The sequence below is a fragment of the Salvia miltiorrhiza genome, chromosome 1 (genome assembly GCF_028751815.1).
Source record: "Salvia miltiorrhiza cultivar Shanhuang (shh) chromosome 1, IMPLAD_Smil_shh, whole genome shotgun sequence".
Taxonomy (NCBI): Eukaryota; Viridiplantae; Streptophyta; class Magnoliopsida; order Lamiales; family Lamiaceae; genus Salvia; species Salvia miltiorrhiza.
In genome coordinates this window covers 19,886,871-19,909,716 of record NC_080387.1, presented here as the reverse complement: position 1 = coordinate 19,909,716, position 22,846 = coordinate 19,886,871, and the positions used below count along the sequence as shown (strand labels likewise).

General features: G+C 40.2%; 3 protein-coding genes across 4 annotated transcripts; all 3 read right to left on the bottom strand.

The window, feature by feature from the left end:
- Positions 1-317: 317 nt before the first annotated feature.
- Positions 318-1,828, bottom strand: LOC130994499 (uncharacterized). Its single transcript, XM_057919563.1, has 4 exons — positions 1,453-1,828; positions 1,167-1,309; positions 825-989; positions 318-737 (listed from the first exon to the last, which is right to left on the bottom strand). The coding sequence occupies exons 1-4, from the start codon at positions 1,826-1,828 to the stop codon at positions 318-320; spliced, it is 1,104 nt and encodes a 367-aa protein (XP_057775546.1).
- A 5,411-nt stretch (positions 1,829-7,239) lies between these two features.
- LOC130994432 (uncharacterized) lies at positions 7,240-8,750 on the bottom strand. Its single transcript, XM_057919496.1, has 4 exons — positions 8,375-8,750; positions 8,089-8,231; positions 7,747-7,911; positions 7,240-7,659 (listed from the first exon to the last, which is right to left on the bottom strand). The coding sequence occupies exons 1-4, from the start codon at positions 8,748-8,750 to the stop codon at positions 7,240-7,242; spliced, it is 1,104 nt and encodes a 367-aa protein (XP_057775479.1).
- A 5,253-nt stretch (positions 8,751-14,003) lies between these two features.
- LOC131006908 (uncharacterized) lies at positions 14,004-17,881 on the bottom strand. Of its 2 annotated transcripts, none has more exons than XM_057934050.1 (9): positions 17,478-17,881; positions 16,631-16,744; positions 16,377-16,445; positions 16,241-16,260; positions 16,102-16,154; positions 15,940-15,970; positions 15,768-15,849; positions 14,402-14,625; positions 14,004-14,294 (listed from the first exon to the last, which is right to left on the bottom strand). In XM_057934050.1, the coding sequence occupies exons 1-8, from the start codon at positions 17,665-17,667 to the stop codon at positions 14,423-14,425; spliced, it is 762 nt and encodes a 253-aa protein (XP_057790033.1). In that variant the 5' UTR covers positions 17,668-17,881; the 3' UTR covers positions 14,004-14,294; positions 14,402-14,422. The 2 variants fall into 2 exon arrangements, with proteins under 2 accessions (XP_057790033.1, XP_057790034.1); XM_057934051.1 differs by having other exon boundaries at positions 14,402-14,622.
- Positions 17,882-22,846: the final 4,965 nt, after the last annotated feature.

Below are 22,846 nucleotides of genomic sequence, written 5' to 3'. Positions count from 1 at the left end.
CATAAAACTATACCGTCGCACAGGCATAGGACACATCGAACGAGCCCACTTTTCCGGCCCAATCCCCATTAGTTTATCGTACGTGTCTCTCTTCATAGCCTTTAGGGCGTTCATAGCCCTAGTGAAGTCAGATTTCTTGTACGCAAATGCATCTTGTCGATACAACTCTACCACTGCCTTACCGTAATGCTTCGGGTTATTTTGCAAATGGTAATAGCACCGTGGGTGGCATTTGGTAACTCATTCCTGATAGCATTGGCAATGGAAATATGTTGATCAGAGACAATCAAAAGTGGATTGGCTTGCCCATAAACACGTCAAATGCGCGACATGAAATACATCCACGATTCATCGTTCTCTTTCGGGCCAACATCATACGCGAGTGGGAATAAACTCTCGTTGTCGTCCTTGGTCACTGCAACAAACAGAATACCCCTATTCTTGCCCTTCAAGTGTGTGCCGTCGACTACAATCACTGGCCGTAAGTTGAACATGAAACAACTAGCCGAAGCTACAAGAGCAACAAATAAGTGTTTGAATCGGCCATCAGGGTCAACTTCCCACTCCACCAACGAACCGGGATTGGATTGTCTTAACATGTATAAATACTTAGGCAGCATCTCGAAGGATTGATCATGTCGACCATAAACCATCTCAATCGCACGATTACGGGCTCGCAATGCAACATCGTGCTTGATGTGTACACCAAACTCACATTGCAGCTCCAGCTGGATGGCCTACGGCTTCAAGATCTCACAATCGTCATGTATTTTCTGTGCTTAATATGCTGCAACGACTTTTGCGGGGGCTTTTATTCGCTTTACGCGCCCTAGATCACCGTCGCATAAGTGCTCATTGGTGAACTTATACACACCCCAAATGGATCCATCTTGAGACGATGCACTGAGCTTGAAGGGGCACTTATCTGAATGCTTGCATTTGAAGTAAATTCGTCTATTGTCTGATTTGGTGACAGAATATTCCTTGCCCTGCTTCATGTTCCACAGACCGATTGCAACGATGAAATCATCTTTGCTATTAAAATAAGAATTCTTTGACAGCTCCCGAGGTAGTAGCTGATAATCTTCAATATCCACAAGTGACGCTGCAGCGTCCAACGGGATAACCGGAACTAACCAATTAGTTAGTTCATCTGCTCCAGGAACCTGTTCATCATCATCGTCATTGATCTGCAAATTCTGCCAACCTGCATATTCAATCCCCGCCCTTCTCAAGTTCTCTGGTTCTGATAAGTCTTCAGAGGCGCTTGTATCAGTCTCGACTTCAGACGATGGAACATATTCTTCATCTACATTACCATCATTCTCCACAAAATGAGCTCGTCTGTATATTGATTATCAGCTGGACCCCAAGAATGCTCAGTTGTTTGGTGATAGTAAACGTTCGAATTTGGCTCATCCCATGAAGGCAAATCCGTTGACTGATGATTACCCCAAGTGATCGACGGTTCAACAATTTCTTGCGCTGGTGAATCTCCGGCTGATAAGTCTAAATAAGCATATCTTTGGATTGCTTCCAATCCGTCCCCACCTTCGAATATTGCATTAGATTCACCTCCATATGCGGAAGATTGAGGGAGATCGAATGAAGGAACATACACTCCTCCACTAGACACGTCTTCGACAACATAAATCTCAGAAAAATGTGGCTGGGACACCAACAACTGAAGCAAATCATTGTCATCGGCAAGGAGATTTTTACTGTAGACCCTATCATTTAATCTCTTCGTCAAATAATACAAGCTGTAATTAGTGCTCAATGAATTCTTCAACATCAGGTGATTTATCATGTACAACGTAGTAGCCATGGTGTCTCCGAAAATATGCAAACCCTTAGAAGAGCCGCCGATGTACTCATAACCATTGAAGGCACCTCCATAATTAACCACAAAGTATCTCCCATATTCCTTCATCTACAGAAAAAATAATAAATAAATAAATATATGATGTAAAGGGAATGAAATGTAAAAATACAACATATAACATATTAATACGCTCGAAAAACATCTGTCCGTTCAGGGAAGTTTCCGAGGAAATGTGCCCGGTCATGTATTACATAATCTATAATGACACACGGTCGGACACATTTTCAGGGACACTTGTCCGAGCGGACACATGGTTTTCGAGCATGTTAACATGAATTATGTAGCAATATATATGTATATAACTAAAATTTAAGTAATAATTACTAATTAATACTTTAAAACATGCTAGAATGTGCTCTAATTCACTTTGAATTTGGGATTAAATGTAAAAATACAACATATAACATGTTAATATGCTTGAAAAACATCTGTCCGTCTGGGAAAATTTCCGAGGAAATGTGTCCGGTCGTGTATTACATAATATGTAATGACACACGGCCGGAGACATTTTTAGGGACACTTGTCCAGGCGGACACATGATTTTCGAGCATGTTAACATGAATTATGTAGCAATATATGTATATAACTAAAATGTAAGTAATAATTACTAATTAATACTTTAAAACATGATAGAATGTGCTCTAATTCACATATATTCCTTCAAACGTAGCTTTAAATAATAAAGTATGCTATAATATGCTTAATAATTCACATAAGCATATAGGATTAAAAAAAACATTGAAAATAAATAATAATCAACTTAAATTACATTTCAAACGTAAAATGACATACCTTTAAATTTGACATACCTTTAAATAATAATCAATTTCGGTCCAACGATGTTTGATGAGATATTACAGCACAACTGTAGTCGCGTGGAGGCTTACCGAAGATTTTGCGGTGGGCGAACTATGACCGTACACGCGCTCATTAAACGCGTGTGCAATTTGGATCGTCGAGTAGATGATGAGGATGGGAGCCTGTACCTTCGTGCTGTCCTCGTGTGTGTGGCTCACACCATTATTCTTAGGTTGGATACGCGTGTACAGCCGTGGCTTTGGGTGTTGGTGGATGATTTGGATGCATTTGATAGATTCCCCTGAGGCGCGTATTCATATAAAATGTTATGCCATTATATGACAGAGATAGGAACCGGCGAGAAGTATCTCTTCTACGGTCCTTCGTGGGCTTTATTTGTTTGGACATTGGAGCGCGTCCCGAGCTTCGGACAGATGGTGGCAGCATCTAGTGATGATCCGGCTTCACGATTTACGAGATCTATTTGAGGGACAGGTATATTTCAAATTTAGTGTTTCACTGTTACTGATTTTTACTTATGTTCTAAAATATTATCTATGTTTCTTTCTAGGGTGGTGTCCTGGATTTGAACCCCGATCAGCATGAGATGGAGAGTCACTACTTCATATCAGCGCTGACACAGGGCAAACTCTCGGTGAGATTCAAATCCCCCGAGAACCCATTAGCTCGGGGTGTCCAATTTCCACAGCACACCAGAGCCCGTGTTGTGGAGGAGCGCGGGGATGAGGATGAGGTAGCTAGACAACCTCGTATGACTCGCAGCCAGAGTGTTCGGGGCCCTGTGAGGGATGCTCGACCCCACGAGCCGGCTCGTCATTCTGTTGATCCGGGAAAGCGGCCAGTGCCGCATACTTCTTCATCGTCAAGCGGATCTCGGCCAGTATCCAGTCCCAGCGAGGGTGAGGTGGACCGTAAATGGGTCAAGAAGACGATCCGTAAGGAGTTGAAGAAGTTCTTTGACAAATTATACGATAAACTGAAGGGCAAGGGCAAAAAGGATAGGGGCAAGAGCAAACATTTTCAAGGGTCATACTCCCCCGATGATTACCAGTGATGGTCTCCTCCAAAGAACTGAGCCGATCCCAGCGCTTCAGGTCCCAGCGATTCAGGTCCCTGCGACGATGATCCCCGCGATGACGATCCACGTCATCCAGAGACCCAGAATTATGATCCACGCCCTTTAGATTATGATTCTCACCCTCCAGAGACTCGGGATTACAACGAGCAGTGGAAGGACATTATGAGGGATCAGGGCTACTGCACACCGGCTCTGCAGAATCTTGACTGGTCGACTTTTGTCTACCCTCATGCCTCTTCCCCCTTCCTGCGACCGGAGTATAGGACAGAGCAACTGATATACTTTGTTGAGCCGCTCACTGCTGTTGCACCATATGAGTGGGGATAATCTAGTTCATCAGGGCCGGCTCAGACGGAGAAGCCTGAGGCACAAGATGGTCGTTTGAGTGTGACGGAAGAAGCGCCACAGGCAAAGCAGCTACTGCGTCGCAGTCGGAGGCTGAGACGTCCGTCTACATTTCGGAGATCGCCTTGGGTTAATAGCGCAGTTCCACGTCCAGTGACACAAAACTGCAATGACACATATGAGAAATGGATAAAGAATTATCGAGGTGGTAAGGGTCGTGAGATGTATGTCAGGGCCAGTGGTGGTTTGCGGGTGTATGACGACTTCAAGCGGGTGGAGAATCTCAGTCGGGAATTCACAACTGGGGTAAATAATCTATTAATTTTAACCTTGTTAAATAGTTTGTACTAACCTACTGATTTTAACTTTGTTGCAAGATATTGACTTGTATTTTTTTACGTTGAGACATAGGCTTGCCAGTTGTGGGGATTTACTTGATGAACTTGATATGAATAACACAGTCATAGTAGACACGAATTGGTTTGTAAGTAAACTTTAATTATTTATATGTTTTCATTGGTGCGGATATAAATTATTCATTATTTGTTTGATTTGTAGATATACCTCAAGGGCAAGTGGGAAGCTTTATTGGCCAAGTATGAAGCAAGTGAATTTTCAGCCAAGGAGTGGCATGTATTGACGCATACCGAAATAGATGACGATCCACGTCATCCAGAGACCCAGAATTATGATCCACGCCCTTTAGATTATGATTCTCACCCTCCAGAGACTCGGGATTACAACGAGCAGTGGAAGGACATTATGAGGGATCAGGGCTACTGCACACCGGCTCTGCAGAATCTTGACTGGTCGACTTTTGTCTACCCTCATGCCTCTTCCCCCTTCCTGCGACCGGAGTATAGGACAGAGCAACTGATATACTTTGTTGAGCCGCTCACTGCTGTTGCACCATATGAGTGGGGATAATCTAGTTCATCAGGGCCGGCTCAGACGGAGAAGCCTGAGGCACAAGATGGTCGTTTGAGTGTGACGGAAGAAGCGCCACAGGCAAAGCAGCTACTGCGTCGCAGCCGGAGGCTAAGACGTCCGTCTACATTTCGGAGATCGCCTTGGGTTAATAGCGCAGTTCCACGTCCAGTGACACAAAACTGCAATGACACATATGAGAAATGGATAAAGAATTATCGAGGTGGTAAGGGTCGTGAGATGTATGTCAGGGCCAGTGGTGGTTTGCGGGTGTATGACGACTTCAAGCGGGTGGAGAATCTCAGTCGGGAATTCACAACTGGGGTAAATAATCTATTAATTTTAACCTTGTTAAATAGTTTGTACTAACCTACTGATTTTAACTTTGTTGCAAGATATTGACTTGTATTTTTTTACGTTGAGACATAGGCTTGCCAGTTGTGGGGATTTACTTGATGAACTTGATATGAATAACACAGTCATAGTAGACACGAATTGGTTTGTAAGTAAACTTTAATTATTTATATGTTTTCATTGGTGCGGATATAAATTATTCATTATTTGTTTGATTTGTAGATATACCTCAAGGGCAAGTGGGAAGCTTTATTGGCCAAGTATGAAGCAAGTGAATTTTCAGCCAAGGAGTGGCATGTATTGACGCATACCGAAATAGATGACGGTTGGGAGCCTCACATAGACTGAATCTCCGTTGTACGTGGAAAAACACTTCCGGACCATGAACTTGCTCCTGGTCAAACGATTGGATGGATGAATGCCTCACAGGTAATGATTAAAGATATATTAGATAATTATTTGTGATTAATTATTTGTGATTTATCGTTGTTTTAAATCAATTCATTGTGGTTTGTCATAGGTTCTCATGCCCAGTTATTATTGACCACCATTTTGTCCTCTGTCGTATTCGGTTGGGCGAAGCCGTTTGCGAGGTGTATGACCCAGTAGCGCACAGTCTAAATGAAGAGTGGCGAAGTTTTCGAATGACGCAACTACTACCTATTCTGAGATTGTTGCCGCGTGTCCTTCAGTTGTCGATGTGGCTAGACCACACATCCGTTGATTCGACAGTGGCAAAGGACAAGTGGCCAATGATGACGGCGGTGTTTGCTCCACTAGAGGATCAGTTTCAGCAGCAGGACGCTATCAGCTGTGGCCCTTTCATCTGCATGTATGCAGAACGACTGATATCTGGCTCTCCATCCATTGAGTGGGGTAACAGCAACGTGATGGCATATAGGAGCAAGATTGCTAGAGCTATATTTGGTTTATGTGAAACTGCGAAGAGCAAGATGTACTCAGGAATCAACCACTGGTGTCTCGGCGGGAGATTGTTAACTTCGCCAGAGTAACAATCAATAAGAAATTCATTCGTGTAGTAAGCGTATACATACTCCGCGATCGTATCACCTGCCTCACTATAAAAATAACATCCGGCAATAATCAATATAACGAACATTAGAACATATTTACATTTACATGAACCCACCTTAGAAATAATGCTCGTACCTTATTGCAGCGATTGAATGAGAACAGGGCAGTTGGTCTAGCTGAAATGCTCGACATTCGCATTTTTTCTTCTCCAGATCCACCTTTAAGCTTCTGTCACCAGTTTGCACCTTATACTTCCGGCCACTCAACCTTTGTGCAGTGCATTGACGACTTTTTTGGACTTCAATAGCTACCCTTTTACCGGCCTCATCAGACAAGGGTTCCTCGCTTTGTTGTGCAGCTATTAGTCGCTCGCTGAACCATTTCTCAATAACAAGTCTGATTGCCTCTAACATTGAGCAGATAGGAAGTCTTCTTGCCCACAACAATCTCGCATTAAAAGCTTCAGCAGCATTTGATGTCATAAAACTGTACCGTCGCACAGGCATAGGACACATCGAACGAGCCCACTTTTCCGGCCCAATCCCCATTAGTTTATCGTACGTGTCTCTCTTCATAGCCTTTAGGGCGTTCATAGCCCTAGTGAAGTCAGATTTCTTGTACGCAAATGCATCTTGTCGATACAACTCTACCACTGCCTTACCGTAATGCTTCGGGTTATTTTGCAAATGGTAATAGCACCGTGGGTGGCATTTGGTAACTCATTCCTGATAGCATTGGCAATGGAAATATGTTGATCAGAGACAATCAAAAGTGGATTGGCTTGCCCATAAACACGTCAAATGCGCGACATGAAATACATCCACGATTCATCGTTCTCTTTCGGGCCAACATCATACGCGAGTGGGAATAAACTCTCGTTGTCGTCCTTGGTCACTGCAACAAACAGAATACCCCTATTCTTGCCCTTCAAGTGTGTGCCGTCGACTACAATCACTGGTCGTAAGTTGAACATGAAACAACTAGCCGAAGCTACAAGAGCAACAAATAAGTGTTTGAATCGGCCATCAGGGTCAACTTCCCACTCCACCAACGAACCGGGATTGGATTGTCTTAACATGTATAAATACTTAGGCAGCATCTCGAAGGATTGATCATGTCGACCATAAACCATCTCAATCGCACGATTACGGGCTCGCAATGCAACATCGTGCTTGATGTGTACACCAAACTCACATTGCAGCTCCAGCTGGATGGCCTACGGCTTCAAGATCTCACAATCGTCATGTATTTTCTGTGCTTAATATGCTGCAACGACTTTTGCGGGGGCTTTTATTCGCTTTACGCGCCCTAGATCACCGTCGCATAAGTGCTCATTGGTGAACTTATACACACCCCAAATGGATCCATCTTGAGACGATGCACTGAGCTTGAAGGGGCACTTATCTGAATGCTTGCATTTGAAGTAAATTCGTCTATTGTCTGATTTGGTGACAGAATATTCCTTGCCCTGCTTCATGTTCCACAGACCGATTGCAACGATGAAATCATCTTTGCTATTAAAATAAGAATTCTTTGACAGCTCCCGAGGTAGTAGCTGATAATCTTCAATATCCACAAGTGACGCTGCAGCGTCCAACGGGATAACCGGAACTAACCAATTAGTTAGTTCATCTGCTCCAGGAACCTGTTCATCATCATCGTCATTGATCTGCAAATTCTGCCAACCTGCATATTCAATCCCCGCCCTTCTCAAGTTCTCTGGTTCTGATAAGTCTTCAGAGGCGCTTGTATCAGTCTCGACTTCAGACGATGGAACATATTCTTCATCTACATTACCATCATTCTCCACAAAATGAGCTCGTCTGTATATTGATTATCAGCTGGACCCCAAGAATGCTCAGTTGTTTGGTGATAGTAAACGTTCGAATTTGGCTCATCCCATGAAGGCAAATCCGTTGACTGATGATTACCCCAAGTGATCGACGGTTCAACAATTTCTTGCGCTGGTGAATCTCCGGCTGATAAGTCTAAATAAGCATATCTTTGGATTGCTTCCAATCCGTCCCCACCTTCGAATATTGCATTAGATTCACCTCCATATGCGGAAGATTGAGGGAGATCGAATGAAGGAACATACACTCCTCCACTAGACACGTCTTCGACAACATAAATCTCAGAAAAATGTGGCTGGGACACCAACAACTGAAGCAAATCATTGTCATCGGCAAGGAGATTTTTACTGTAGACCCTATCATTTAATCTCTTCGTCAAATAATACAAGCTGTAATTAGTGCTCAATGAATTCTTCAACATCAGGTGATTTATCATGTACAACGTAGTAGCCATGGTGTCTCCGAAAATATGCAAACCCTTAGAAGAGCCGCCGATGTACTCATAACCATTGAAGGCACCTCCATAATTAACCACAAAGTATCTCCCATATTCCTTCATCTACAGAAAAAATAATAAATAAATAAATATATGATGTAAAGGGAATGAAATGTAAAAATACAACATATAACATATTAATACGCTCGAAAAACATCTGTCCGTTCAGGGAAGTTTCCGAGGAAATGTGCCCGGTCATGTATTACATAATCTATAATGACACACGGTCGGACACATTTTCAGGGACACTTGTCCGAGCGGACACATGGTTTTCGAGCATGTTAACATGAATTATGTAGCAATATATATGTATATAACTAAAATTTAAGTAATAATTACTAATTAATACTTTAAAACATGCTAGAATGTGCTCTAATTCACTTTGAATTTGGGATTAAATGTAAAAATACAACATATAACATGTTAATATGCTTGAAAAACATCTGTCCGTCTGGGAAAATTTCCGAGGAAATGTGTCCGGTCGTGTATTACATAATATGTAATGACACACGGCCGGAGACATTTTTAGGGACACTTGTCCAGGCAGACACATGATTTTCGAGCATGTTAACATGAATTATGTAGCAATATATGTATATAACTAAAATGTAAGTAATAATTACTAATTAATACTTTAAAACATGATAGAATGTGCTCTAATTCACATATATTCCTTCAAACGTAGCTTTAAATAATAAAGTATGCTATAATATGCTTAATAATTCACATAAGCATATAGGATTAAAAAAAACATTGAAAATAAATAATAATCAACTTAAATTACATTTCAAACGTAAAATGACATACCTTTAAATTTGGGATGAGATAATTCACAAATACTAGCTTCACCACTTGGAAAATATTATATAGAGAGTTCGAGTGTTTTTTCACTTTGCAATGGAGTGTGTCCGTCGAGATCTCATATATAAACAAAGATTCATTCATTTCACGTGAATTTCAATGAAATTAGAGCGTTTCACGTGAATACTTTACTGACAAGGCTATTTCACGTCATATTTGTCGTTTATAATCAATTTAAAAAAATTAAAAAAAAATATGTCCGATCGGCCGGCCGGACACAATGTTTCACCGGCCGGGCACTTGTTTTTTCCGGTCGGACACATGTTTTTTTTAATCCATTGTGTGTTTTGAGTGCCAATATGGATTGTGTTAATTTTTAGTATTTATATTCCATTGATTAACTAGCCTATGATTTACTTCTGAAACCTTGGATTTTAATTCAAAAATAAATAAATATTATATTTTGTTTCAGTCTTTCACTTTTTTCAACACTTATTTGACCGATTTCAATCTTTAAATTGATGACATTGATGTTTTTCTTACACTTTAACAACTTTTGTCATACATGTGTAAGACTTTGTCATAGATGTGTAAGACCTTTTGTGGAAAACAATGCACAACCATCACATTCAAAGGGCATTTTCGGTGATTCACACAATTAGGGTATAGATTGCTTTGTATAATAAGAGAGGACATTTTTGCCTATTAACACTATTTATAGCCCCTATAAATAACCCATAATATAAATAAATATACTCCCCCTTAACCCTAAAATTATGGTGTGATTTTGAGAGCACGAGTTTTAATAAATAATCTGTAAATGTAGTTATACACCCAATCATCAATTGGAAGATAGGTATAAAATAGAGAAATAGATCCACCAAAATTGATTTGTTACATAATTAATAAATAGTTTGTGAGATACTTTTTTTTTTAATATTAATTGTGAATAAAATTAAAAATATAAGGGCATGTGTACTAAAATAAAAATACCACTCTTATTATGAAGGGATCTAGATGACAAATATATCACACTTTTCGACATCCTAGACAAAAAGAGTATAATTTAATATCTAATTTATTATTTTCCATTAAAAATTTTAAAAGGGCACAAATTTAATTTGCCCACAACAACTACTAGGTTTTTATTCACGAGTCAAAGAAAAGAGATGCAAAGATCAGTGTCATACCCAGCAAAAGAAATATAAGAAAGGAAAAGGAAAAAGGATAATTCATCTAACTTTCCGTTGGCCAAACCCCAGCCCAGCCCAACCAATCAATTGGCCAACCTTAATTACATTTATAGCAAGGCTATATTATGAAGGAAAAACGCTATACTTCCTCCGTACTAATTCAATAGGTTATACGGCCTGGGCATAATTATTAAAAAGATAAATAATGTATAATAAAACATTATTCATAAAGTATTTTATTTTAAAGTGTATTTGTCAAAAAGGTAGAAGAGAGAAATTAACATATTCTTTTAACTAAAAATATAGGTAATTATTTGTGGGATACAAGGATATCTGATGTAAATAATAAATTATGTTGATCTTTTTTTTTTACTTGAGGTAAAAGGAGCTATGTGATTTGAACTCTAGACCTTGCTATTTACAAATAGGAATTCACATTGCTTGGATGTGAGATGTTTGTTATGTATTGATTTTTTATTTTGAGAAATCTATATATAATATAAAACACCAGTTTTATTCCCGCCAATTTAATGGTATTTTTGCAATTATAATGTCAATTAAGGATAAAAGTTTAGAAATTAAAAGAGAGTGGGATGAGAGGAGAGAGAAAAGTAGAATTTAAGATAAGTTACGCTTCATCTACTATCACTTTTTCCCACATTTTCTCTCTCCTCATTTTCTTATACATTCACCCATTTTTTCTCAATTCCAAATTTTTCCCTCTTCTAACCTATTTTTCATATTTAGATGATTTTCTAAATTTTTTTAAATTTAATTTATGAAAATATATTCGACATGTATCTTAAAATAAAGATCATGACAAGATTTTTAATTTGATATAAAAATCATTAAATGTGAATTTGAAATAAATAAGTTATTATAATTTAAAATTTTAAAGTGATTATATTTCTCTCTCCTCTTTCTTTTTCTATATTCTTTCATTTTTTTCCCCTCTCTCCTTATTCACTCCACGTTTATATTATCTATATATTAATCTCTCTCCACAAAATTTATCATGTTCTCTTCTCTTTTGATAAAAAGAACAAATAAAACATCAAATTTATTTGTTGAATTTCTTTATCAAACATAACATAAAAATATGTAAATAAAAACTTTTAATTAAAAAATATGATGCACTATTATCAACAAACGTTGAGACGATATTATAAAAATATTTATTAATTTTAATTTTACAGAAAATAATAATCAAATATCAAAGAACTATCTCAAATTTGAGATAGAGTAGACAATATTTTAAACTATATAAATTTTAAAGTTTTTTAAAAAATACCAAATTTTGTTAAGTTTGTGTTATGTATAATCTTTAATATACAAGGTTTGTGTTATATTCTCCTTTCTTTGAACTTATTTGAACCATTTTATTTTACTCTCTTTCTTTCTTCAGATATTTATAATATTAGAAAAATAGAAAAATATCATTATAATATTTTTTTTATAAGATTTGACATAAAGTATATACATCTTTATATAATACTATAAAAGATGAGTTATTTTATTTTGTTTTCGTTTGTTGGTGAAAAAATAATTAAATGTCTTTTTTTTTCTTGCAAAAAAACTTACATGATTGCTTGATTATAATTATTTTAATTTAATGCAATTAAGGAGAAGGAAATTTCAATATGAATTTGTAAAAAAAATAGTTATTTATCTTAAAATTAGAATTTAAAATGTAATATAGATTTATTTAATAATATGTACAAATTATTTATTTGTTTGTATAAACATATTTGTTGTTATATTTTGTTTTTAGATTATTCGTATTTTTTCTATTTTTGTAATTTTTTTGGGCTATTTAAATATGAACTTTTAATAATAATGCAGTTCGTACTTTTTAAGAGCCCAAAATTATTATATGACGTCTATTAATACTGTTATTGATAGTTTTAGTGTTATTTGCTCAAAATGAGATTCACTTAAATTATATGCTTTATAATCAGTAAATTTAATTATTATACAATACTCATCAAATTTAATACTTATACTCCTACTCATTAAGTTGATAAATTATCAAATATTAATATTTAAATTAACAGAATTTTTTTGTTATTAATTAATTTAACTCATAAATAATACTCCCTTCGTCCCACTCCAATAGGCTAACTTCTTTTTGGCACAGAGATTAAGAAACTAACTTTTCAGGAGTAAGTGGCGTGGTTTACATCAATTAAGTACATTTTCTTTACTGAAAATGAAAAACGAGCCTATTGGAGTGAGACGTCTCAAAAAGGAAAACGAACCTATTAGAGTGGGACGGAGGGAATAATATATTTATATAAATTAAAATTTTAAAAATAAATAAATATATCGTGGCCCGTGCATCGCACGGAAAGATGTACTAGTATCCTATTAAAATAAGACATCAAAATAAAGAAATGTGGGCAATTGAATTTGAATGGACTATGAAGTATTATAACGTTAATTTATGAACCATTTTTATATCGGTAACCTAACATTAGCATAATGCAATTTGGTCTCCAATGTTTCACAATAGTGCCCTGACGATTTTATTCGAACCAGCTACACACATGAAATTTTAAAAAGAAACAAACGACGCCGTTCTTGTTTGAATGTTGCCAACTCAAATACGTGAATTAAGTTCCGGTGGCATCAAATCAAATTCTAAAATTCCTAAAAAAAACCCATTAATCTCATGGACTGCCACATGGATCTTCATTCAACTCCGGCCTCGGGTCGGATCTGTCGAAGCGGGTCAAGTGGAATGGAATCATACAAAACTTCATTTGGGGATTAACTTGATGAGTCAATCATTGTCTTGGACTTGAGGCGTTTGCGGTTAGGGTTGAAGAGCCAGTATTTTTCATTTCATATAATGTTTATGCAAATTAAAAAAATACAAGTTTGGCAGCAATAAAAATTAAGTTAGGATGATAAGTAGAATCATCCCCAACTTATGGAGAATATGAGCTGGTAATACTAAATTTCAAAATCTTGAAAATTCCCAGAAAGCATGTTCAAGATTTAACTTTTCTTACATCGACAGCCGGGGCATAGGTAGAGCAATTAATTAGCAAGGTATTGAAATTCGAAATCTAAATAAGTAGTAGTATTACTTTGTTGCAAGTGTAAAACACCAAATTTTATATCATGTTCCCTAAGTTACTGCTAAATAACACATGCATTTCCAACCAGCAGATGCTCTAGTGACAGCAAGAAATTCTAACACTACTTCAACAGATTGGATCAATCAAGCTTACTTTATCTGTTAAAACATAAACAGAACTTACCAGAATTATTTTCCGAGAGGCATGGCATATTGGCATGTATCAATGATATATAATTCAGCAATATGGAGAGTGTAATCTATGTCCCCTATTCACTACCAGTTAGTTGGGAATCAAACACAAACTTGGTAGTGTAATCTCATATTTTCCATCCAGCAACCATTTCTCCGTTGTCCAGACGAGCCTCTTCCTCTTTTTACCGCTCCGGTGAAGTACTAACGCCTATCTCGGTTATCAGGAGCTAACTGCCATAGAATGCCTCTACATAGGTCACATGCTAAGAAAATAATAGGTTCTAAATAATTGAAATAATTAAGTGACGTTGGCTATATTAATGCCGAAAGGAACAAACCTTCACACCATGTTCTATGTATTATCTCTTCATTGTATCATCAGCAGATTTGTTGGAGAGATCAGTTGGTACATCTACCTTTTTACACACATAAATGAAATGCGAATCTGGATCTTCCATCACATAATCTGCAGGAAGTAGGCCTTTCTCCGTGAGAGGAATGGGGTCGAGGTGTGACCTCAAAGCAGTGGCTCCACCGGGCTTCTGAAATCCAGGTCTAGCTGCTACGTTCGATAGGGATATCAACATTTCCATACCACAGTATCTCCGTCTCAAGAAATTCATTACAAAGAGTATCATCATAGACCAAACAAACAAAGAGTTTCAACCAAATTCACTGAAAATTTCATGATTCTTCCTTTAGAGATCAGTTCCAACCAAGATTAATCTTTGATTACGATTTGTAGTTTTCAATCTCTTTGCTAATAATGACTACAGTAAGAAGATTCTCAGCATTCCAATAAGAAAGTCTGTACCTATTCTTACTCCAATAACTTAGTGAGAACTTGTAGTATGTGAATAAAATAAAAGAAACAATCCGATAACAAAATAAATAACCATCAATTAGCCTGATTGTTCTCAAAAAAAAAAAAAAGCCTGATTGATGATCCCGGGTAAAAGAATTTATGAAACAGTCATAAAGAGCAGAAGGCCAGTCACTAAAGATAAAAATTAAATATATTAGTCTCATTCTCATGGGAGTAAATTAAATGAGAGTGAATACATAGATGGAATATCTTGTTTTCTATCCCTTCTAGTTTAACAATCTAAGATTTATTTCATATATGTGTCTGTATTTGCAGTGGAAGCTCTTTTTTTAGTTAAAATAGTTTGTAGAAGAGGAGCATGGATTAGCATTTGTGTGGGAAGTCAAGAGGGAAAACAAGCAATCGGAGATGTATTGGTGTTGCCGTATTGGTATTCATGGGGTTGTATAAACTTAGGATTTGCAGTTGGCGATCTACAATTTCTAATCTATCATGCCTTTCTTATCCGATTTTAGGTCAGGTTTTGATTCCATGGACATTAACTGACTCTGCAAAGAGTTGTGCCTGATCAGTATGTGATTAAAGGTCTAAAGACGCACAATATATTAGTATTTCACATTTATGAAGAATGATTCATTATATTTATGAAGCTCTAAAGGTGCATATGTATTTTCCCACATTTATTAAGGATGAGCACTCTATTTAAGATAACCAACTGTGGCTGAAGAAAACGGTTACGGAATATTTCAGGAAAAGGCAAAAGAAAACCAGGAAAAAAAAAGTATAATGACATCCTTGCAGTGATGATTCACCAAATCCAAGTTGTGACACTTAATAATAGTAATGGAATTCCTGTGCAGTAGGAAGAGTAGACTTACGTATGATATACAATTCGATTTTCCAATTGTAAACTGACCGGTTTATATGGGGCATCCGCACATTAGGATCGCCATACGTTATCTGAAAACAAGCCAGAGTAGGAAAATCTACTTTGAGCGACAATTTGATATCAAGAACATGGCAAGTTATAACATATTTAGCCATACTTACCAACATATAAACTCCTCCAGGTTTAAGAAGCCTGCAAGCGGATAATTAGAAACAAGTCATACAACAGAAAAAAAACACGCAAGGTTACATAAACCCAACCCAACCAAAAGAAAAAGAGATGGAATTTAAACAAGCAGCATGAAAACATAGAAGTCCTAGAACCTGCTAACTTCACCCAACATTTGAGAAGCACTTAATGGAGCATCAGTACCACACTAAAGAAAAAAAATCGACAAAAAAAGTTGTCAGCTATTTAAGTAAAGAGATGATGAAAAGAAAGAAAGATGTATATCCAACTCACCATCAATGAATCAAGAGTCCCTATTATGCAGGTCAGCAGGTCACGCAAAATATCAGGCAAAATATTTGATTAATTTACAGCACATGAACAAAATTTCAAACTTTGCAACGCATATCGGAAAATGACTTCCACTTACCTTTATCAATGACACTCTCATACGAATCATCAGGAAATAAACTCATGTCCCTAACATCCATTTGTATGTCTGAATAACTTTTTAAGGAGATCAAGGGAAAAAATTTATACTAACCTAAAAAGGGAAAGATCAAAACCTAAGCAATCAATAATGTTGAAAGATCATTTATTTGACGATCTAGCAGCAGAAACAAACAAAAGCACTCAATTTCCATTGTATGGTTAAGAAATTAAGTATAGCATTTTTGAGGATACACTTAAGTTGAGGTACACTCTCATACTTCTTTCTCATCATCTCGATAGCCACAGAAGATATGTCGATGTTCATTATATCCTCGAACCCATCTTTAACCATGTCCTCCGAGATAACTAACAAGCGAAATTGACATCATCTATTTGGAGATGTTATAAAGCACAAGCTTCCGTCACACTCACACATGTAGGCATAAAACCCAAAATTCACAAACTCGGTAAATAGTCCCTATACAGAATAATTATAGAGACAACACGATAAATATGCAAACTCCTTCCTCGGCGAGGAAAGGGAGAGCATCAATGCTCAAAGAAAATAACAAAATAACGCTAAATAGTCAAATATATCCCAAACTATTATTTTTTTCTCAGTCCTATAGTAAATTACCCTTTAACCAATTAATACCAAAATTAGGAAAAAATATGTAAATATATCTCCGGACAAAATTTTCAGTTCCAGCTTATGTGATATTGACGGCAAGCCACTTCAAAGTCGACGTTTCAGGATATAATTGGAAAAACGGTGATATAGTTTGGGATATATTTCAATATATAGCCTCTAAATAGTAACAGCCAGAAATAGCTCAATTCATCCCCACCCTCGCCAAAGGTAATTACATGAACTAATCAAAACATTATTTCTTCATACATAACTCGTAAAAATACGCGAATCACTGTTTGAGGCAGTTCATGGAGAATCATCTCAAAGAAATCCGGCAACATAAAGACGCAGCTCAAAATCACATCTTTCCAGCAAAATACAACTAATTCACAAAAACGACACCACTAATTAGATAAAGCCGAAGCCAAAATCAGTTCCTCAAATGAAAAAAAAAAAAAAGTAATTTACCAGCATTTCCACAACCAACCATGAGCACGCGCGAATTAGGGTGGATATATTTGCGTATAAAGGGACGCAGAGCTGAATAGCGCTGGTACCAATCGAAGGAGCCGCATTCGACTTCTTGAATGTAACGGGCGTCCCAGTAGAGGGCGTCGCCGTAGTTGTAGGTGCTGCACGCCGAGACGTCCCTGAACATTGTGGCCGAGATGCGGCGGCGGTGGGAGGTTGGTGGCGGGTCGTGGGGTTTGTCAGTTGAGAGAGAGAGAGAGAGTACAAATGAAGTCTACGGTTTGTCTTGTCTGGTTTCTAGATAGACTAGTGGAAAAAGAACTGAAGAAGAAATGGATAGAGAGGAAGGTACAAGTGGCAGAAGCATAATGTACAGTTTGTTTGTGATTGTGAACGTTGACGGTTGCGCTTTACTGTTCGGGGACCGGTATGTTGTTGGGGCCTAAATTGACCCAATATATATTTATGTCCAATTATAAGCCCAATTATTCTCATATCCCCTAAAATTATTTAAAGGGTTGATAGCCGAAAAATACACGACGTTTCACCAAATTTTCATTTTGCATATGATCTTAAAAATTAATTTCATAATACACGAACTATTGATTTAATTGCAATTTTGCACACGCGTTGACCATAACATAAATTCTAGTTCACGTGGCTCCCAGAATTTGCAAACGTGGACGCACCGGAGTTCAAGTAATACGACGTCGTTTTGTAGTTATATTCTAACATTCAAAATGCGTCATTTTGAAAGTCGTGAATCAGCCAAACATCTCCAGCGCCTCTCTTATCAACTCCCAGCCGCCCCACCACGCCGCACCCTGCACTGCACACCATCGCCGGACGCCGACCTCCGCCACTGGGTTCCGCCACCACCGCTCAGGCCGCCACATCCGCGACCAAAGACTTCCCCTCCTTCCACTCTATCTACCTCTTTCTCTCTCTCACACTGTTACAGTTGAGACCTTTGAGGGAATCGGGTCAGGGGTGACATTGGATACATTAGCCCAAGAAGAAATTATGAGCCCAAACTATGAAGGCCCAAATGAAGTCAGCAAGCCCGAGCGCACGAGGGCTCTACCCAGCCGCTTCCGAGACTACGAGATGTATTAGCTAGGGTTTATCTGTTGCTTTCTTTTGCTTTCCCTCAAATGGTCCCCTCTTCTGTCATTTTCCTTACGGTTAGAGATAGCTGAGAGATCGGCAGTAGTAACGGCATTATGCCTCTTCTTTTCCTATTTAGCAGTACCTTTGTATCAGGATTGGATTATCAGTTGAATGAAATTATCCTTTCCTCTCTCTGTTCTCTCTATCTTGGAGTAAGGCTCACTCGAAGCAGCCCCTTCTTTGATTATAGATATCAATTGGTGCTTTCATTGATTCTATGGCGAACTCGGAGATTCTCGCTGCTATCAAGGTCCTTCAAAATCAGATGGCAACTCACATCACAGCATCCGCCGACCAACTGGCGGCGACCAACGATGCGGTGGCAGCAACCTCCACTGCCCTTGCTGAAACTAACTCGGTTCTTCAGCGTTTCATGGCTACGAAGGAAACTCACTTCACCTCTCACTCCGGCTCCACATCGTCGTCTTTCTCTCGTCATCCACCACCGCCCCCGCCGCCCGACCCAAATGCTCCACCGCCATTTCATTCCATGAAAATGGATGTTCCTCGCTTTGATGGATCCGATCCAGCTGGGTGGATTTTTCGAGTGGAGGAAATTTTTGCCTACCACAACACTCCGGAGGACCACCGCCTCCGCATCGTCTCCTTCCACATGGAGGGACGAGCAGCTTCTTGGTTTCAGTGGATGAAATCAAACCAACTCATCTCCACTTGGCCCGTCTTCCTCCATAGCATCCGCCACCGCTTTGGTGCGTCCCTTTACGAGGACCCTCAGGGCGCTCTCTCCAAACTGACGCAGACGTCATCGGTGAGTGATTTTCAAGCTGAATTTGAGGAGCTTATGAACAAGGTTAAAGGGATTTCAGAATCCTTGTTGATCAGTTTTTTTGTCACGGGGCTAAAGCCTGACATCCGCCGTGAGCTTTCTTTTGCCAAACCTTCCACCCTCATGGAGGCGTTTGCTCTGGCTCGCGCTTACGAGACCCGTTTGGCGGAAACGCGGCAAGAGCAACGCTGGCTAGCCCGAACTCCTGTCAAAGCGACACCAATATCATTTGTGCCCTTCTCTACCACACCTCATTCTCATTCCCCAACGGTGGGGAGCCGCCCACCGGAGCCCCCTAAATCTCAGTCCACGCCACTCCTTACAGGACCTCCACCAGGTCCTACCTTACCAGTCCGCCGGTTTACGCCGCAGGAGCTCCGCGAGAAACGAGATAAGGGCGTTTGCTATAACTGCGACCAAAAGTGGTCACCGGGGCATCGTTGCCGGAGTCGTTTCTACGGGCTCTTGGGTACGGATGATGAGGCAGAGATTATTGACACTGAGACTGATCTCATATCCCAAGAGGAGGTGCCATCTCAGGAATTGCCCACACCAGATGCCGCGGTGTGCGGGGACATCTCCAGCCTTCACACCCTCTCCGGATTAGGCCGCCCCCGTACTCTCCACCTTGAGGGCACTATCAATCGCCACTCTGTGAGAGTGTTGGTGGACAGTGGGAGTACCCACAACTTCATACAACCAACAGTGGTTCAATCCCTTAAGCTCACCGTCGCAGCGATTCCACCATTTCGTGTCTACGTGGGTAATGAGGATTACCTCACATGCTCCTAAATTTGTTATGCAGTGCCAATCGAGATTCAAGATTGTACGTTGTCAGTGGACCTCCATGTCCTCAAGATCGCCAGCCCATCGGTGGTTTTAGGTATCCAGTGGTTGCAAACCTTGGGCCCCGTCACTCATGATTACGCCGCCCAGACGATGGTGTTCCAACGCGATGGCAAGCCCATCACCTTAATCGGTGACCCCTCAATTGCGGTTCATCCCATCTCGTTTTCTCAGTTGACTGCTGCGATCCATGACAAGGTATTGGACTCGTTATATGTTGTTTACATTCGGCCCAACCCATTGCTTGATGGGCCTACCATGATGGGCCAATTTGAGGTTCCAGATACTACTCCTGAAGTGATGTCTTCCCTACTGCGTCAGTACCACCGCTTATTCTCTCCTCCTACGGGGTTACCGCCACACCGGGCCATTGACCATCGAATCCACCTCCACCCATCCACGGCCCCCGTCAATGTCCGCCCCTACCGGTACCCTCAATTTCAGAAGCAAGAGATGGCCAAATTAGTCGCTGAAATGCTAGAACAAGGCATTATCCGACCGAGTCACTCGCCATTCTCTTCGCCGGTACTGCTCGTCCGTAAGAAAGATGGGACGTTTCATTTCTGCATAGACTACCGCGCCCTCAACGCTGTGACAGTCAAAGATAATTTCCCTATCCCTACTATTGATGAATTGCTCGATGATTTAGGGCAGGCCCGTATATTCACAAAGCTGGATCTTCGCTCCGGGTATCATCAAATTCGGGTCCACCACCGGGATATTGCCAAAACAGCGTTCTGCACCACTGACGGTCACTACGAGTTCCTTGTCATGCCCTTTGGCCTTTGCAATGCGCCATCGACCTTTCAGGCTACCATGAATCAATTATTTGCTCAATTTCTCCATCGTTTTGTTGTTGTGTTTTTTGATGATATTCTCATATATAGTGCTTCATTGGAAGACCATGTTTCTCACCTCCAACAGGTCCTTCAACGACTCAGTGAACAAGAGTTTGTCTTAAAGGCTTCCAAGTGTGTTTTTGGACAGTCTTCGGTCGCGTATTTGGGACACATTTTGTCGGGTGGGGGAGTTCAAGCAGATCCTGAGAAAATTGAGGCTATGCAGACATCGCCAACACCTCGAACCATCAAACAACTTCGTGGGTTCTTGGGTTTAACGGGTTATTACAGGCGGTTCGTGCGATATTATGCAGGGATAGCGGCCCCTCTCACCGACCTCCTTCGTGCCGGGCCCTTCCTGTGGACTCCAGAGGCTGAGCGGGCGTTTGAGCAGTTGAAAGTGGCGTTATCCACCACTCCGGTGCTCCGTCTTCTTGATTTTTCAGTACCCTTCATTGTTGAGTCGGATGCCTCTGAGACCTGGATCGGCGCGGTTTTGATGCAGATGGAACAACCCATCGCTTACTTTAGCAAGAAGCTTTGTCGAAGGATGCAAGCTTCCTCAGTTTACACCAAGGAGCTGTTAGCCATTGTGGAGTCAGTGCGTAAGTGGCGCCAATATTTGCTCGGGCGTTTCTTCATCATTAGGACGGATCAACAGAGCATCCGCGAACTTATGCAGCAGACCATCCAAACCCCGGAACAACAAAAATATGTGCGCAAGCTGCTTGGGTTTCACTTCAGAATTGAATACCGTACTGGGGCTTCTAATCTCGCCGCTGATGCCCTCTCCCGACGTCCGACAAAAGAAACCGAGGCCGAGGGAGAATTGGCTAGCTATTCTTTGTCCGTACAGAGTTCACCGCTGCCAGAAATATTGGTAACCCTTCAGCAAGAGAACTCGCGGAATGCGGATCTTTGTGAACTTAACCGTAAGTTCCTTGGTGGGGAACTTGGTTCCGACTATTCTGTAGCTGATGGGATTATCCGTTTCAGACATCGTATCTATATCAGCTGCACCTCAGTACTTATTCCCCGTCTTCTATTTGAAGCTCACGCCACCCCGATGGCCGGTCATGGTGGTGTCAAGCGGACCCTAGTGCGGTTGGCATCTTCGTTTTACTGGCCCCGTATGCACTCAGCGGTGAAAGAATTTGTGGCCTCCTGCTTAATATGCCAACAGACGAAGTACTCTACACTACCCCCAGCTGGACTACTCCAACCCCTCCCGATCCCGAACCAAGTCTGGGAGGATGTTACCATGGATTTTATCACGGGATTGCCAATGAGTCGTGGTTGCACTGTGATACTCGTGGTAGTTGATCGTCTCACAAAATTCGCTCATTTCGGCTTGCTTCCAACTGCATTTACAGCTGCAAAAACGGCTGCCCTGTTTTTGGAGATGGTGGTGAAGCTACATGGGTTTCCTAATTCTATCACGTCCGATAGGGACCCTATCTTTCTTAGTGCTTTCTGGCAACAACTATTCAAGATGAGCGGCACTACTCTCAAACATAGTACCGCATTTCATCCCCAGACCGACGGGCAAACCGAGGTTACTAATCGCACCATCGAGCAATACCTTCGATCTTTCACTTTGGCTCAGCCGACCACTTGGGCTGCACACTTGGGGTGGGCAGAGTATTCTCTCAACACCTCTTACTCCCACAGCATCCGGATGACTCCGTTTGAGGCTCTATATGGACGTCAGCCCCAGATGATTC

Bases quoted from the DNA above. Each gene is read 5' to 3' on its own strand.
- LOC130994499 (XM_057919563.1), bottom strand. From the start codon at position 1,828: ATGGCTACTACGTTGTACATGATAAATCACCTGATGTTGAAGAATTCA. The intron at 990-1,166 runs GTTCCTGGAGCA...AACATGAAGCAG, and splicing joins ATGACGATGATGATGAACAG to GGCAAGGAATATTCTGTCAC. The intron at 738-824 runs GTAAAGCGAATA...TTGAAGCCGTAG, and splicing joins GCGACGGTGATCTAGGGCGC to GCCATCCAGCTGGAGCTGCA.
- LOC130994432 (XM_057919496.1), bottom strand. From the start codon at position 8,750: ATGGCTACTACGTTGTACATGATAAATCACCTGATGTTGAAGAATTCA. The intron at 8,232-8,374 runs GTAATCATCAGT...ATGGTAATGTAG, and splicing joins TGAACCGTCGATCACTTGGG to ATGAAGAATATGTTCCATCG. The intron at 7,660-7,746 runs GTAAAGCGAATA...TTGAAGCCGTAG, and splicing joins GCGACGGTGATCTAGGGCGC to GCCATCCAGCTGGAGCTGCA.
- LOC131006908 (XM_057934050.1), bottom strand. From the start codon at position 17,667: ATGTTCAGGGACGTCTCGGCGTGCAGCACCTACAACTACGGCGACGCC. The intron at 16,745-17,477 runs GTAAATTACTTT...TTCGCTTGTTAG, and splicing joins GGTTGGTTGTGGAAATGCTG to TTATCTCGGAGGACATGGTT. The intron at 16,155-16,240 runs GTGAGTTGGATA...TTTTTTCTTTAG, and splicing joins GGACTCTTGATTCATTGATG to TGTGGTACTGATGCTCCATT.